The sequence below is a fragment of the Phyllostomus hastatus genome, unplaced genomic scaffold (assembly GCF_019186645.2).
Source record: "Phyllostomus hastatus isolate PE091 unplaced genomic scaffold, TTU_PhHast_1.1 phas_contig_198, whole genome shotgun sequence".
Classification (NCBI taxonomy): Eukaryota; Metazoa; Chordata; class Mammalia; order Chiroptera; family Phyllostomidae; genus Phyllostomus; species Phyllostomus hastatus.
Genome location: NW_025333715.1, coordinates 1,896,566 through 1,912,746, shown reverse-complemented (window position 1 = coordinate 1,912,746; position 16,181 = coordinate 1,896,566). Strand labels below are relative to the sequence as shown.

General features: G+C 60.3%; 2 protein-coding genes across 4 annotated transcripts; both read right to left on the bottom strand.

Annotated features, from left to right (window-relative positions):
* Nucleotides 1-149: 149 nt before the first annotated feature.
* CDPF1 (cysteine rich DPF motif domain containing 1) lies at nucleotides 150-6,335 on the bottom strand. 3 transcript variants are annotated; one of them, XM_045834987.1, is made up of 4 exons: nucleotides 6,286-6,335; nucleotides 2,985-3,097; nucleotides 1,962-2,073; nucleotides 150-988 (listed from the first exon to the last, which is right to left on the bottom strand). In XM_045834987.1, the coding sequence occupies exons 2-4, from the start codon at nucleotides 3,095-3,097 to the stop codon at nucleotides 842-844; spliced, it is 372 nt and encodes a 123-aa protein (XP_045690943.1). In that variant the 5' UTR covers nucleotides 6,286-6,335; the 3' UTR covers nucleotides 150-841. The 3 variants fall into 3 exon arrangements, with proteins under 3 accessions (XP_045690943.1, XP_045690942.1, XP_045690944.1); XM_045834986.1 differs by lacking the exon at nucleotides 6,286-6,335 and adding an exon at nucleotides 5,881-6,279; XM_045834988.1 differs by lacking the exon at nucleotides 6,286-6,335 and adding an exon at nucleotides 5,881-6,279 and having other exon boundaries at nucleotides 1,977-2,073.
* A 1,901-nt stretch (nucleotides 6,336-8,236) lies between these two features.
* On the bottom strand, nucleotides 8,237-15,121 carry PKDREJ (polycystin family receptor for egg jelly). The gene has a single exon (XM_045834761.1). It carries the CDS (start codon nucleotides 15,119-15,121, stop codon nucleotides 8,237-8,239), a length of 6,885 nt encoding a protein of 2,294 aa, XP_045690717.1.
* Nucleotides 15,122-16,181: the final 1,060 nt, after the last annotated feature.

Genomic DNA, 16,181 nt, shown 5'->3' with positions numbered 1-16,181 from the left:
GGGCCACTGGGACACCGCCCCTTTCCGTGGGAGAACAGAGCGCGTGGGCACGTGTGGCCGCGGAGCGGGACGTGCGTTTGTGTACGGTGACGGGAGGCCGCGGCTTTCAGAAGGCCGGGCCTGGGAGCTCAGGGCCCGGCACGCGCTCGCTCAGCAGCGGCTCTTTATTCCCTCTCCCCTGCCCGCTTCTCACACTCCCCCGGGCGGGCTCGGCGGCTCCGCAGCAAAGGCACAAGGAAACGGGCCGCGGCGGAGGGCTGCTCATAGTCCGGCATACCGCACCGCTGGGGGGCGGGGGGGGGCGCTGCCGCCAGCAGACTGTGGAGCAGGGGATGATGGAGCCGGGCGGGAGGGAAGTCCATCTGGGCCCACGTGGAGCTGGGCCTGGAGCGGGAAGGAGCCGCAGGGAACAGAAGGGGCTGGGAGCACCAACAGGCAACCTGCAGAGCACCGGGGTGACTCCGAGACCGCCCGTCTTCGCGCCCACGGCTACTGGGGCTGCAGGGCCCACACTGGTCCGGCGCGCGCGGCCAAGTCCTGGATCGGGCCCATCGCACGGAGGGCACGTGGGGCTGCGGGTCCACCAGGTGCGAGCAGGAGCAGCCCAGGGACGACCTTGCGGGGAGGCGGCGCCCTGGGGGGAGCGAGGGACCCCACAGGCCTGGCCTCAGCTCCCTTCCGCTCCTGCCCCACCCCAGCTCTGAGCCACGCAGCCCTGCCCTCCTGCTGCTGCTGCAGGCGGGACCCCGCCACCCTGCGGCTCCAGCCCGCCCGCAGTCAGGGCCAGCACGTAGTGGGCTCCCAGCTCAGCCCGCGCCGGCCTGGGCCACCGAGGCTGCGCTCAGGCCTGAGTGCTGGGCTGGCTGGCCGGCCTCTTCGATGGAACTTTCCTTTTCTCCAAGTCGAGCCGAATTTCCTGAGGGAAGGCGTGGACGTTCTCCTGGACACAAGGGAGGCAGAATCTCTTGGAGTAGAACAGGCTGCATTCCTGGAAGAGGAGGGGAGTGCTGAGAACTGGGGGCCAGCCCTTCATCGCACGCAGGGCAGGGGCCGGCCGCTCGGGCAGCTGGGAGGAGGGGGGAAGGGTGCGGCCGCAGCCCAACAGCAGAGGGAGACTGTGGCCCAGGGGCCTGGCCACCTCAAGGAGCGTGTGGGGTCCTGACCTGAGAGAAAAAGAAGGGGGGGCGGGAGTCCCCCAGCAGCCTGGACGGAGGCTCCTCCCACATCCCTTCTCCTCATCCTGCATTTTCGAGGCAGAGGGAGGGAGGGAGCGGCTGACTGTTCTGCTGTGGTCTGGGACACAGCTCCCTCGTCCCTAGTTCATCACCAGGCAGGGTGCTCAGGGGCGTCTCCGTGGGCAGGGTGGCTCACGGGACAGGCCGCCGCCCGCCGCCCGCCTTCCCACCCTTGGGTTTGCAGACGCTGGGCTCGCTGTGCGGGTGCTCTGGCCCCGCCCCCACTCTCGGAGCCTCTCTCCTCCCGGATAAAGCTCTGCCAGCCCAGCTTTGGGGCAGATTAAAGGCAGCCTCCGGGGTAAAGCGGGCACTAAACGCAGGGCACCCAACAAGCTCCGGAAGGGGGGACTGCTTCCCCACGAAGGCTCCCCAGGAACAATTAGAAAAGTCACCACCCTGTGTTTGGGGGCGGGGGAGCGACGACCACCAGGGGCCACTGGGGTGGTGTGGAGCCTCCAAGAATCTGTTCCTTCCCCCAGCCCCACAGAGGCCCTCGGGCTGACCCCAGTTTCCGCCTGTGCCCACCCCTTCCCTCAGCTAAGGGACTGTCCATCATGAGGTAGGCCAGCTGGTCTCTAAGAGCAGCCCCTACCCGCCCCCACAGGGATCCCGGGGTCCCAGAGGCAGGGGGAGGCTGGCGCTCACACCGTCCCTTGGAAAGGCTCATGGGTGACCTCTCCCACGGCCCCCAGGGAAGGTGGCCCCTGTCCCCTGCGGCTTACCCACCGGGCCCACACACACCAGCCGGCCGCAGACGCTGCACCTGGAGCCCAGGACCAGGAATCTGCCCTTGTCAGGGGTGAAGGGGTCCTTGGTGACGAAGCTCTCCTCCAAGAGGCTGCAGGGCAGTAAGGGACGCCAGTGTCCAGCCTTTGTGGAGGGAGGCCCTCCCGGGCCTGCACGCCCAGCCGGCTCCGAGGGGTTTGGAAGCAGCCTCAGGGGAGGCCCATGGAGGGGCTGCTGCAGCCTGAGCCCCCAGCCCCCAGCCCGATGCTCCAGAGGGGGCAGGGCCACGAGGCCGCCCCTCGCCCCTGCCGTGGCGATGCCCATGCCCAAACGGCCCGCATCCAGGCAGGGAGAACCGGGGCACTGCACACCGTGTGAGGTGCCGGCCTCACCCTGCACACCAGGAAGGAGGACATCCCTGGGGTTCCAAGGCGACGTCCCCAGTTCCTGGGCAGTAGAGGAACCCACCAAGTCAGAAGGGAGAAACCTTGGCCCCTGCCACTTGTCCTGTGTGAGTGACGTGTCGGTCGCCTTCCCCCCGACGTGGCATTTGATGGGGGACAAACTGAAGGTCACTAACCCAGCCTGAGACCCAGTGGCTCCGCTCCAGGCCCATCTCTGGGCACATCCCGGGGGGCTGGTGCTGAGGACTCACTCCCACTCCCACCAGCGCCGGAGCTGCAAGGCTGAGCACCAGCAGAGGGGGCACAACCCCATCCCCCCACTCCTGTGAGGAGGCCTCCCCCGCTGCCCACCCCCAGCTGCCGAGCTGCCCCAGCCTGAGCCACAGCGCCTCTTCCCCGGGCGCCGGCAGGGCTGGACTGGGGGCGCAGAGGGCAGGAAGGGGCTGGCAGGGGCTGGGAGAGCAGCACGGCCCTCGAGCCCTGCCTGGGGCCTCCTCAGGTGGCAGCAAACACCCAGACCCGGGCTGGGCGGGCCTAAAGCCGACACCCAGGCCACATGTCAGACTCAGGCCACCAGCTCGGTGTGCGGGGACGCACGGGCCACTGGGCATGTACTCACATGATAGCCTGGGTGTTGGGGGGCTTCTGCCCCACGTAGCTGTACGGAGCCGTCAGGGAGCAGAGCTGGCACTCAAACACACCGAGGGGCTGGCGCTCCGCCTCGTGTGCCATCTGCAAGGTCAAGACGCAGGACAGGTCACTGTCAGAACCCAGAACTGCCCGGCACTCCAAGCCCCGGCGACGTGTCTCTGACCAAGAGGGCGGAAGGTGCCCCTTTCCAACGAGGAACCTCAAGTTCAGAGTAAGCCCAAGACCTCCCCCAGGTCCCAGCTGTTCTCAGGTGCGTAGGAGAGTTTCACCAGAGGCGGTTACGTGCCGTGCCATAGAGTGAGGCGGCAGCGATGCAGCGCTGAAATCAGAGGACGTCTCCAATCCCCACGGGACTGGATTAGAATCAGGATCAGACAGGCGCCTGAAAAATCTCCAGACTTGGAAGTTAGACAATACACTTCTAAATACACCGTAGTTCAAAGAAGAAATTGCAAGGGAAATTACAAAATATTTTAACTAAGTTAAAACTAAAATACTGCATCATGTCAAGATATGCAGAATGCAGCTTAGGCAGTATCTACAGGAAAATTCAGCGCTTCAAATGTTTAAATTGGAGAAGAACATGTAATGTCGATCACTGAAGCTTCTACTTTAAGAAACTAGAAAAAAGCAAATTAAACCCTAACATAAATAGAAAGAAGAAAAATAATAAAGGATGGAAACCAGAGACTAGAAAATGACTAACAATGAAAAAAACTCAAGAAAGCCAAAGCTGGTTATTTCAAAACATCAGTCAAGTTGGTGACCTCTACCTGGACTGGCGAGGAGAACGAGAAGGGGCAAACCGCCACGCTCAGGAAGGAAAGAGGGGACGTCGCTTAGACGTCAGACAATGAAATGAAAGTGAGGGCACATGTGGAACAACTTTCTACCAAATAAATCTGACAGTTTAGCTGAAATGAACAGATTTCTCGCGGGGGTAACACCCCGCCAATCATCAAAAGTGACCCAAAAAGAAACAGAAAACCTGAATAGCCCTGTAGCTATTCAGAAAACCGGTTTCATAATTTAAAGTGTCCCTAAAACATGAAATAAAAAAAAAATAGAAAAAAAATCAGGCCTAGGTGGCTTAACCACAAATTGTTAAGCATTTAAGGGAGAAATATTGAGTTGACCAAAAAAGTCCATTTAGTTTTTTCCGTAAAATCAAGGACATATTTTTCATTGTCACCAATAACTTCACTGATTTGGATGTTTTGAGTATGTCAGCTATCTCCCCTTCGTGGTACAACACTGATTATTCTCAAGTAATGTCTCAACTGGGTCGCTATCCGCTTCACCTGGTCTGCGCCACGGTGAGCACCGTCCAGCGAGAAATCTCCAGCAGGAAACTTCACAAACCACTTCTGACACATTCGACCCATGACAGCACCTTCTCCATACACTGCACAAACCTTTTCCTGTGCTTCAGTTGCATGTTTACCTTTCTTGAAGTAATAAAGCATAACATGCCCAAAATGCTGCATATTTTCTTCCTTCTTCCGTATCAAAATGGCTACACAAAAATTCACCAATTTTGATGAGGGTTTTTTTTTCACAATACAATCTAACAAAATTGTTCTGAATGAAGTTAAAGACAACTAAGTACTACTAGAGACATCTTACAGAAGAAAAACAAAATGAACTTTTTGGCCAGCCCAATAGAACCCACACACAGACACTGTTTCGGAACGTAGAGAAGGCAGGCGACAGCTGGTGGTGACTGTGAGGACAGTATCACACTGACACAGAAACTGCCAGGACGGCCCTGACACCGTTACCCAATGCCATCACAGGAAAGCTACGGACCGATACCCCTCCTGAACCCAGATACCCAAGAATCCCTAGCAAAATACTAGCAAACTGAATTCAACAACACGTAAGAAGCCTAAGGCATCATGCCTGAGTGGATTCAACTCAGGAATGCAAGGTTTGTGTAACATTCAGAAGCCAACGAATGCAACTTATGATAGTGACAGAAAAAAGGAAGAACCCCACATTATCACTTCAATAGATGCATAAAAGCAGGACAAAATTCGACAGCATTCTTCAAAATCAAGGCTCTGAGCGGTGCTTTGAACCCCAGGCACTCCCGAACTGAGGGCAGGATAAACTCCCTTCCTCGCTATTACTGCCCGCCCCCACCCCCACACACCGGGCTCAGATCCCCCTGTTTACTCCCCTCCTGGCCTCTGCTCTCCCGCTTCCTCCACCCAGACGGCTTCCCCGCCTCTGGCTGCGGGGCTTCCCCAGGGCTGCCTGCAACATCTTCATCTTTGACTTTCAGCGGTTTGAAAAAAACAACTACCCATATATATACACACGTGCAGAATGGTATACATTATACAATGGAATAGGTAACATATAACACACAACATACATACATGCACACATATAATTCTACACGTGTGTGTGTGTACATACGTACAGGGTCCGGCAGAAGGCCTGCTTGAGTGTGCTTTGTAGGGTAAAAACGTGGGTGTAATAACTTAATAGTTTTAATTGGAACATTTGACCACCATGTCACGCGGTGTGCTTGAGTGTGACATTGTTATGTTGCAGAATGACATGCTGATGATTTTGTCACTTAAAAAGGGACGTTATTTGTGCTGGACCCTGTACTAACTTTTCCTGCACAGGGTTTTGCCCTGCTGGTACTCCTGGGAGCAGTCTTTGACTCCTGTTTGGGTGCCTTTTATTATTTTTGGAAATTTCTTAACCACAGTCGCCCCAACCTTCCTCGCTCTTCGCCTGGGTTCCCAAGCGCAGACAGGTCAGGCTGCCCGCCCCGTCCCCCAGTTCCCACGCCCTCGGCCCTGGGTTTTTTCACCGTGTTTCAGCGTGCGTTATCGCTATGGACCGACCTATGGACAAGGTGTCTGGCTTTTTTCCCCCTTGGCCGGTGGCGATCCGGGCGCACCGTCCTTCCGCATGCTCTCGGAAGGCATTCTTCGCCTTGCTGCTGCTTATCCCTAACCTTTGCACCTCACTCCTCCTCCAAGTTTCCAGCAACGCCCCTCCCGAGGTCTGCGGGACCCCGCACGTCCAGGCTCGGCCCCGGGAGCTCACAAGCCCGCTGTCATCTCGGGGGGCCTTTCCCCGAGTCCTCCGTCCCCCGGGGCCGAGCGCAGCGGGTCCGACCCGGGTCCTCGGAATCCCAAGGACCTCTACCGAGGCCTCGCGGCCGCCGGCGAGCAGCAGGCGCTGGGCGGGACCGGGGCCGGCCGAGCGCGCGCACTCCCGTCACACCGCCAGGCCGCCCCTCTCACCTCCGCCCGCGCGCACCGGCGTCCCACGCCGCCGGGACTCACCACGCGTGCGCGGCCCCGCCCCCTGACGGCCGGCCGCGCGTGCGCACCCCTCCCTATCACCCCGGGCGCATGCGCGTTGCGAGACGTAGCTCGAGTTTGGCTTCCGCCTCCTCGGCTCCTCCCTGGTGCATTGCTTCTTGGGGGTGCAGCCCCTGGGCGGTGCCTGACCCTGCTTTGGCCCGAGAGCGCTCCTACTTGGCCTGCAGTTCGGGCTGTGCTAAGATTCTCAGCTTCTTTCTGTGTTTTCCCCCGGGCTCAGCGGAGCCCCACTTGGTCTCGCTTTTCGCGCGCCTCTTGTCACGTGCCTTGGGTTGGAATGTCCTCCTAGTGCGCGCACTACCTGTCCCCCGTTAGGACGGGAGCCCCCGGGGTCACAGGCAGGGCCCGTGATGCCCCTTAATGCAGCAGAGAAGCGGGGTTCTGCACGAGCCCTGCCCTTTCCCGGGACCTTTGTAAAGCTGTGTGCACTTGCGACATATCACCCTGCTCCTCCAAACCCTAAAGCGCCCTGCAACACGCCCCTCTCGACCTGGGCCCCACCATCCTTCAACCTCCCTGGCCTTGCTTGCCCGGGGGCCCCACCAGCTTCCAAAGGTTCTCCTGGCTCCCAGACTCCCCTACCCGAGCCCCAGGCAGGCTCTCCCCTACACTTGCGGTGGCCTCCACTGTGCGGCGCCCTCCCTGCTTTTTCCTCCGGGGAAGTGGGAAATAAGGATTATACCGAGCCTGCTAGTAATGCTGGGAATGAACTGCTCTTGGGCCAGTGCAAGCGCCGCCCTGCCCTGGGCCCCAGAGCAAGCACTTTGCTTTGGTTACTAGAAAAATATGACCCCAACTGTGTTTACGGCGGTGATATTCTGTGGATGGATTCAAAGCACAGAGGATTTTCAGGGCAGTGAAAACCCTTTGATACTAGAATGGCAGAGGCATGCAACTGTGTGTTTGTCTGAACCCACAGAATGTGCAACACCAAAAGCATGTGCCTCCTCAGATTACACTGCCACTCGGCGAGTAACCAAGGCCTGGGACCAGGCGGCCAGTCGCCAGGCTGACTTTGCGGTCCTGTGTTTCCGGCCCTGACTTCCAGGGCAGAAGAAGAAGCCCCGTGTAGATGCGCCCCCCCCCCCACCCCCCCGTGCAGAAGCCTCCGTGCGTCACTCAGAAATCTCACATTTAATTCTGACGCCGCATCCGCACACAGGAGCAGGCTCCTGAGGGAGAATGAAACAGCTGCCAGCCCGTGTTGCTCTTAAACAACAAACAACATTTTCTTTATTGTTCAGTAACAACCCACTGGGACGCAACCAACCAAAAGCCCAAACCCGGGGTGTAGATGTTGCTGGGCCCGACCTACAGGACAGTCACTGTCTTTGAAAGTGAACCCACACGCAGCACCTTGTTGTCTGACAGAAACTTAGTGTCACGGCCAGAGAGCTAACGGGATGGTGCACGTCTTTAACTTGAAGGAGCCTTAGGGAGTAGATGGAAAGCTTCAGACTTCTGACCTCTGATCTCCTCCCTGAATTAATTCCAAATCCAGGGCAAGTCCTGGAACCGCCGGGGCCCCTCAGGCCCTGGACCAGTTGGGATGTGGTGGACCGGGGCGGGGGGAGGCTGGTGGAGGGAACGTGGGTCAGGGAAGCTCCGGCCTCTGAAAAGAGCTCCCAGCGTGTCTCCAACCCTCTGAACTGCTGCAGGCTCCGAAGACGCTTCACTCCCCGGAAAGAGAGCTCAGCTCCTCTCCCCGGGGCACTGCCGGTCGCTCTCTCTCTTCCTGTTCCCAAGAGTGGGGGCCAAGAGTGGGGATACTTGCAAATGTAGGGTGTGTGTGAGCAGGACACTGGTCTGGGGCCACTAAACGGAATGTTTGCGGGGAGACCCTCGCCCGCAGCTCTCGACACCGCCACCGTCACATCACGAGATACACCACCTTCCTCTCGTTCATGTTTCTGGTCTTCAGCCCCAGGAAGCGCCGGTTCTGCCTCTCCGGCCGCCCATAGAGCATGTCCATGAAGCACGTGGGCTTGTCTGGGGCCTTGGGTCGGAGGGACAGGAAGCCGAGCAGCCTCCTGAGTTTGCCGCACAAGTAGGCCACTGCTTCCGCTTCGTCCGATGGGGCCTCGTACACGGGCTGTGCCATCTCCTCGTGGGCAGACAGGACCGTGGCCCGAAACAGGTTGATCAGCAGGCAGATCACCAGCAGTATAAACGAGGAGAGGAACAGGGCCCCGAGGACCCTGTTCTGGGAAAAGTCTATGTTCTGAAAAGCTGAAACGCAGTAGGAGAGCACCGTCTGGGTGGCGTGGAGCAGGCGACTGTAGTTCCATTCGTGCTGCCCAAACACCAGGCACCCGAGAGCCACGTACACAAAGAAACACAGGGACAGCATGAGCGCCACGTGGAAGATGGCGGGCAGGGCGGTGTGCATGGCCCTCTGAGCCAGGCGCACACTGTAAAAGAACCTGCAGTACCTGAGCGTCTTCAAAATGGCCAGAAACAGCAGGAAGCCCAACGCGATCCGCATGGCGTGGTCCGCTTGAGAAACGGCGTGGAAGGGCACGAAGTCCCTGGAGTTCGACGAGTAGGACCGAAGGACGCCGGCGGCCAGGAAGTGCTTGCTGAGAAGCAGCACGATCAGCGCGGCGAAGGCGCAGCTCAGGGCGAGGCTGAGCCAGTTGCCCGCGCGCGTCACGCAGGAGGCCCTCTCCTGCCAGACGGTGTACACCACGTGCGCCACGTGGGCCAGGAAGCACACGAGGATGGCCGCGTACAGGGCGAGTTCTGCCGACGGCTTCCCGCCGAAGCTGCCCGGGGAGAAGGAGTACACAGACACGCTGGCGTTCACGACGCCGTACGGAGAGACCTCGAACACGACCGAGACGCTGCAGACCAGGCTGACGTCCGGGTTAAAGGTGGTCAGGTCCAGAATCACAGCCCACGTCTTCTCATCCAGCCAGTGGCTGCTCTGCAGGTCCTTGAGCCTCAGGGTGGAATTAAACTGCTGCTGGTCTGGGAAGAAATAGAACGCGTACCCCCCGGACCCGTAGGTATGAAGAAGTCCGTAGGAGTAATACACCCACCTCCTTTCTGGAGGCTTATAGGTAAACCCTTGGGTGTTCTTGTCGGTCGTCCGCTTGTTGACCTTCTTCCAAAACTGAGTGTAGTTTGCCGTGTCTTCTGGGTGGGTGCCGTATGCGGGGTGACAGTGAATTTCCCTTTTGAGGCTGTCTGGCACCGGGCTGTGGGCGGGCAGGCAGGCCTTTTCCGCCGGCTTGGCCCTCACTTGCCTCATCAGTGGGAGGCCAAGGATCTGAGAGGAGCTGTCAGGAAGAAACGTCGGGTTCCCGTCATTGTGGAACAAGGGCAACGTCACGCTGCTGAGCCACAGATAGACGTCATCCAGCTTGGTCACGGTCGCGAGGCCCTCGGAGAACTGGCGGCGGATGAACCGGTTGTAGTAGAAGCTGTCGGCGCGGCGGAGGAGGGCAGCGAGGCCCAGCAGGAGGGCGAGGAGGATGAAGTGGGTCAGAGTGCTAGCCAGCAGCAGCCACGCGCCCCTCTTGGCTCTCTTCTTTCTTTTGAATATCCCGATCTCGTCCTCCGTGAGGGGCTGGTACATCCTCGTGCCCCGGAGTTCGACGACGCGCTGGTGTCGCTCCCGCATTTTGGCCGGGTCCCGCCGGGGGTCCTGCAGCTGGATCTCTGTGTAGCGGTAGTTGCTGACCCACGAGAGGTTTTTACAGTACTTGGGCCTGTTCGACCGGAGGCCCGACAGGAAGATGATTTTGAGCGGCTGCACCAGGAAAATGGACTGGCAGAACGAGCAAAACGACGCGAAGAGCCACTCTATGGACCGCTCGTAGCCGTAAGTCAGCCCGTACAGCACGATGAAGAAGGAGGACACGCCCGACGTGGCGAAGACCAGGCACCAGGCCACGAAAACGCACCATCCGGGCAGCTCCACCCTGGGCTTGGTGGCGGGGGGCGGGGAGTCCTCTGGGGAAGGCGGCTGTTCCGCGGGTACCCCCGGACCGTCGTTGACGTTCTTGTTGCTGTTGTTGACGTTCTTGTTGTTGTCGTTGACATTCTTGTTGTTGTCGTTGACGTTCTTGTTGCTGTTGTTGGCGTTCGTCCTGGGCTGGAGTGAGGCCTTGCCTTCCGCCTTCTTCCACGGGCGCCTCACTTTCGAGGTCGCCTCGCCCGAAGACTTCCCGAGGCCGCGACTGCTCCCAGGGGAGGGCGGCTGCTCCTCGGTCTCCCGCGCGTGCCACTTTTTCAGACGGTCCTCCCAGTGCCCGGCCCCTGCCGCCGTCACGGGAGGCTTCCGAGGAGACACCTCCTCCAGGCTCACCTGGGGCTGCCTATGGGAACAGGTGAACAGGCCGGTGATGGCCACCTGCACCGGGAGCGTGATCACGGCGCTCTCCAGCCCGATGACCATGGACCGCAGGTAGTGGCCGCCCTGGGGCCCCGCCCCCTCCTCCTCCTCCTCGTTGAGGTTGAAGAACATGATGTTGCACAGCAGCGAGGCCAGCAGCATGGCCAGGCAGCAGGACAGCCTCTCGAGCCGGCTGAAGCCCTTGCTGACGATGCCGGTGAAGACGGAGAACCACATGTGCGCTTTCTCCGCCTCCTTGGTCATGTCTATGAGGCAGAAGTCCACCCTCTTCAGGGGCACGTTGGGATCGGCGACCTCAAACGTCCTGTCCACAGAGGTGTCGATAGAAAGCCACGCCCGACACATGAACAGCCAGATGTGTCTGCTGAACAGATTCTCCACCTTGATTCGGCTCAGGTACCAGCTGGGGGCTCTGCCCTCATTGTTGTGCCACACGCGGATGTTCCGGATGTCGCCCAGGTCGCTCCTCGTCGTCAGCAGGAAGGTGTTGATGCTCCCGCGGTAGAGGGCTTTAAAGTGGGGGTGGCTCAAACAGTGCACGTCGCTGGCGCCCACTGTTCCCCTGAGCTGGACGAAGACGTCGGCCCTGGTCCCCGCCCCGCAGCGGCTTCCGGTGAAAATGGTGACGAGGTAGCAGACGTCGTCATAGGGGTCGTTATCAGGCAGGACTATCACGTGGTCCCGGAGGAACTTGTCGATCTCGTCCCTGTGCAGCGCCCAGAAGGCCAGGGCCACGTACACGCACACGATGAAGAGGACCGTGAACAGGGCCACGGGGTTTCTGCTGATGCTCTTGATGACCTCCAACCGCAGGTCCACGGGGTTGGGGACCACGAGCACCTTGGCCGTGAAGTAGCGGAAGTGCAGGCGGACGTTGGCCAGGTTTCCGGCGTCCAGCTGCCGCCGGGCCCTCCTCGCGGCCCTGCAGATGCAGTGCACCCTGTCCCAGACGGTCTTCTCCCCGAGGACACAGGCGTCCTCTCGCCAGTCGCTCTGTATCCCGAGCATGTCCAGGCAGTAGGCGCTGAAAAGCGAGACTCTCACCAGCTTGTCGGTGGGCTCCGTGACAAAGTGGGCCGCCTGCACAGCCACGACGACGGAGCCCTCGGGGGAGCGGCCCCGCTGAGCGGCGGCCTGCAGCAGGGACGGCGGCAGGCAGACCACGCGGGCCATCTTCACCGCGCAGGTCGGGTCGAACAGGCCGCTGTGGTTGGCCACCGGAGGGATGTCGTGGGGCACCAGGAAGGTGGCGACCAGAGCCTCAGGGGAGACCCGGTTGCCGGCGTACACGGACACGGTGAACAGCACGGTGACTTCTGTCACGATGTGTACCAGCAGCTCCTTCGTGTCTCCGCTGTCCAGGGTGAAACGGAACGCCCCCGTCGTTTTCCTCGAGGCCTCGTCCCCCGCGCCCGGCTCGTCGTCGGGGCCCACCGTGAGGTTGAAGGCCGCAGAGCTCAAGTTCCTTCTGCCTAGGTACACGTCCACCACCTCCGGCGTGAGCTCCAGCACGTCTCCGGCCGCCGTGCCGCCTGTCATCCTGAAGCCAACCACGTCTGCGGAAAGGCTGTCCTGGTCGTCCATCCAGGGAAAGGGGTGGTCTGCAAACTCACAAAACGTCGCAGAAATGGGCGCGTTTGTGGACAGACCGGGGGCGCTGCTCTCATTGAGCGTGGCGCGGAGCCAGTTCCGGCCGTGCTCTTCGTCTCCCAAGACGTAGGTGGCCAGCCACTTTTCCGTTTTCCTGATGTACACGTTGAAGTTCGAGGTCTTCATCGAGACGGTGTCATTGCCCGGCACCATGCCGACCAGGACCGTGTCTGCCAGAGACTGCATCACGTAGAAAGGGTCAGTGAACACTTCGTAGCGAGTGGTCATTTTCAGGACGTGGGACAAGCTGGTGAGTATCCCGGTGCTCACGGTTTCTATCTGTTCGGCGTGGAAGTTCTTGTTGTTCCGCTGGTGCTCTCGCAGGGCTTGGGTGGCTTGCCAGATCCTCGCCGTGGCATTTTTCTTCGTGACGCTGGTGCATTCCGACGTCTTCTGGGTCAGCCTCGCGACGGCCGTGATGAGCTGGCCGACCTCCACCAGCGTGCCCACGGGGAGAGTGAAGGACACATTGAGCAGGTGCTCCCGGAGCCCCTCTTTGTCTGCGCGCAGGGAGGCCTCCGTTCTCATGCTGTTCAACACGGAGGCGGCTATGTACATCAGGTAGCCCGCGGGCAGGAAGCCCTGCCCCCGCAGCAAAGTGAACAGGACGGAGCCCGGCCCCGTGGTGTAATTGAGCAGGCGCTGCATCACCGTCTGTGGCGCGTACGCGTCGGTGGGAGCTTGGACGGTGGCGTACACGGTCACCTGAGAGAACGCTCCCAGGGAGTCGTACACCTGGACGAGGATCTTCACGGCGTGATGGCTGAGCTGCTCGCCGACGGGCAGGAAGGACCGGGGTGACGTGGGCGCGGGGCCCAGGTACAGGATGGGCCCCAGGGTGTTCTCCTTCAAAGAGCTGATCTCACCAAAACCGTGCAGATCGGACACGATCATTTTGTATGTGAACGGGGTGTTCTGGTCCCTAAAATCACTGCACTGGATGACGAACTCGGTGTAAAATGCAATCCCGCTGGCGGGGTTCACCTTGCAATCCCCGGTTTTAGGCGCGTGGTTGATGACGAAGGGGTACTTGAACATCACGCTGATGCCGCTCCATGCCTCCAGTAGCACAGAAAGCGAAAACTTGGCTTCCGCAAAGTCTCTGAAAGCGAAAGCTTTCACGGACAAATAATCGCTATTCCTGCCTGTGGAAGTTTGTCCCGCCCAGTCGAACACCACCTCACCCCCCGACAGGGACAGAATGGACCAGCTGTAGAGGTCACGGCCTCCCATACAGTTGGTGCACTTGACAAACAACGAGAACCTGTCTGATATCACCAAGACGGGACTGCAGTTTTCCGTGCACACGATTTTGGCCACGGGTGTCGGCCCTGGGAGCACCTGCACCCGTTTGTTGGAAAAGGCCGACGAGCCTCTCTTGTGTATCACCATTCTGAAGAAGTACACGCGGCTGCCTTTGAGCGTCCGCGGCGGCAGCCTCAGCACCGTACCGGAGGCCCCCTCCCACCTCAGGCTGCCCAGCTCCGGCAGACACACCGCCCGGCTCCGCATGTCTATCTGCACTCCCTGGTAGTCTGTCGGGTTCGTGGTGCAGTACCAAGAGAACTGGACATCCTGCAGCGGATCGTCCGCGTCCGGATCCACCGACACCGACCCGTCCAGAACCAGCTCCTCCGTGAACTGGATCCTGATGTTGGTGTCCCCGAGGAGAACCGCCTGCAGGGGGCTTCTCGCCATGACCAAGTAGACGAAGTCTGAGTCCTCGAGCACCTCTCCGGTGGGCCCCACCAGCTTCAGATAGACCCGGAGCACGTACACCCCCGGGGGAAGTGTGTTCTTCGGGATTTCCACGGCCAGCCCTTGCCTGGACACGAACTTCAGCACCGGCAGAGGGTCGGACCAGTTCGGCTGACCCCACATCAACGGCACGGAGAACACCTTCCAATCCACCTCCTTGAACTGAGCTGACGGGCAGTCATAAACGATGTTGGCGACGACGAAAATTCTCATCTTCTTGGTGAACACCAGGGTAAAATTGGATGAACTCCTGTCGATCTCGACCTTTCTGATAACGCAAAGATCCTGTCTGGCTACCAGACAGGACACGGAAGACTCCACCGCTTGGGGATTGTCCGAGGTGACACCTTCTGAAACAACAGGCCTGAGCCCATCTGTAGGACACTCCGTTTGGGCCACGAAGCCCGGGGAGGGGAGACGGCCACCAGGTGGAGTGGATCTGGGGGACAAGCCAGAGGCGGACGAGTCGTCGGTGGGGCTGACCGCCCCGGGGTGAAAGGTCCATTCCGGAGGCCCAAGTGAGCGCTGCAGCCGGACAAGCCGCTGTAGGGACAGCCGACCTCGGGGCGCAGACACGTGCAGGTCTGCATGGGTGGGCGTGGCGCGGCGTGCACGAGGTGCGCGCAGCAGGACGTGCACGTGGAAGCAGGGCCGCTGTGCCCACCGCGAGGACCTGTGGGAGAAGCAGATGCCCGGACCACCGCCCAGGATGACGCCACGGCCCAGAGCCACACGTCGTCGCAGGCTGAGGCGAGTGCGGCCGCTTAGCCAACTGAGACCCCGGGCACCCCCGGCTGAGCGCAGCGCGACCGCCTTCCCCCTAGGCGGGTCTCGGGGTCGGGCCTCAGGTGGAGAGCGGTGGGCCCCGGCGCCTGCCGGAGAGACAGGGGCGGAGACGATGGCCCCGGCACTGCGAGGAGCCAGGGGCAGAGAGAGGCTGCGGAGGCCCAGGTCCAGGCCCAGGAGCAGGAGAAGCCGGGGCCACATAGCGCCCGCTAGCGGGGAGCCGAGAGGCGCGCAGAGGTTGTGGGGTGGGTCAACGGCTCAGAGGCGCGGGCCGCGGTGGTCACGGGACAGCGGGGTCGCGGGGTGGGTGGGGGATGCTGGGTTCCTGGAGCAGCGAGCGGAGCCCAGGCTCCCTGCGCCGCAGCCCGTTCCCACCCTGATCAAGGCGTGCCTGTGGGATGAGTGCACCCGGTTTCCTGCTCCACGGAAAAGACCCCTTCACGGGACTCCCGCGGCCGGCCGGCCGAGGAGTCAGAAGGGACTGCGAGCTCCCGAGCGCCCCTGGCGGTCTGCCTTCGGGTTTCTGCTTCGGCTTTCCTGTTCCTCCTGGCCCCACGGGAACCCCCGCGCCGCTGGCGTTGCAGGCGCTGCCCTTTCCTAACAGAGGCACCGGCTGCGGGCCGTTCCCTGCCACCACTGCGAGCCGCGCCCCGCGTGTGTGCTGTATTTCGTCGTTCAGTGAAAAGTGTTTCTGATTTCCCCTTGGGTTCGGGTTCGGGCTCGGGCTCGGGTCCATGAATTAGAAGTGTGTTGATTTCCGGACGTTGGGAGTTGCCCTGAAACTCGTACGGTTTTTGATTTCTAACTAGACTCTGCGGTGGTCGGAGAACCTATCCTGCATGGGTTCCATCCCTGTACTTTCGGGGACTTGTTTGCAAGCCCCCAGTGTGGTCGCTCTCGGTGGGCGTTGCCTGCGCACGGAAGAACGGTATTCTGCCGCTGCGGGGCGGGGGCGCTCCGCGTCTGCCGACCGGATCAGGTGCGTGCGGTGCGGCCGAGATCCGGGTCGGTTTCGATTTTTGTCTGGAGGTTCTCTCAAGTGCTGAGAGAGGTCGTCGGACTTTGCTATCACGGCTGGGGAATTGTCTATTTCATTTTTTAAATTCTGTTCATTTTGGCTTCATGTATTTTGCGGCTCTATATATCGGGGGCACATACATCTGTGGTTATGCCTTCCAGGTGAATTGCCCCTTTAATCACGATGAAATGTCTCTATCTGGGGATCATCTTGGTCTTAAAGATGATTTTACCTGATATTAAA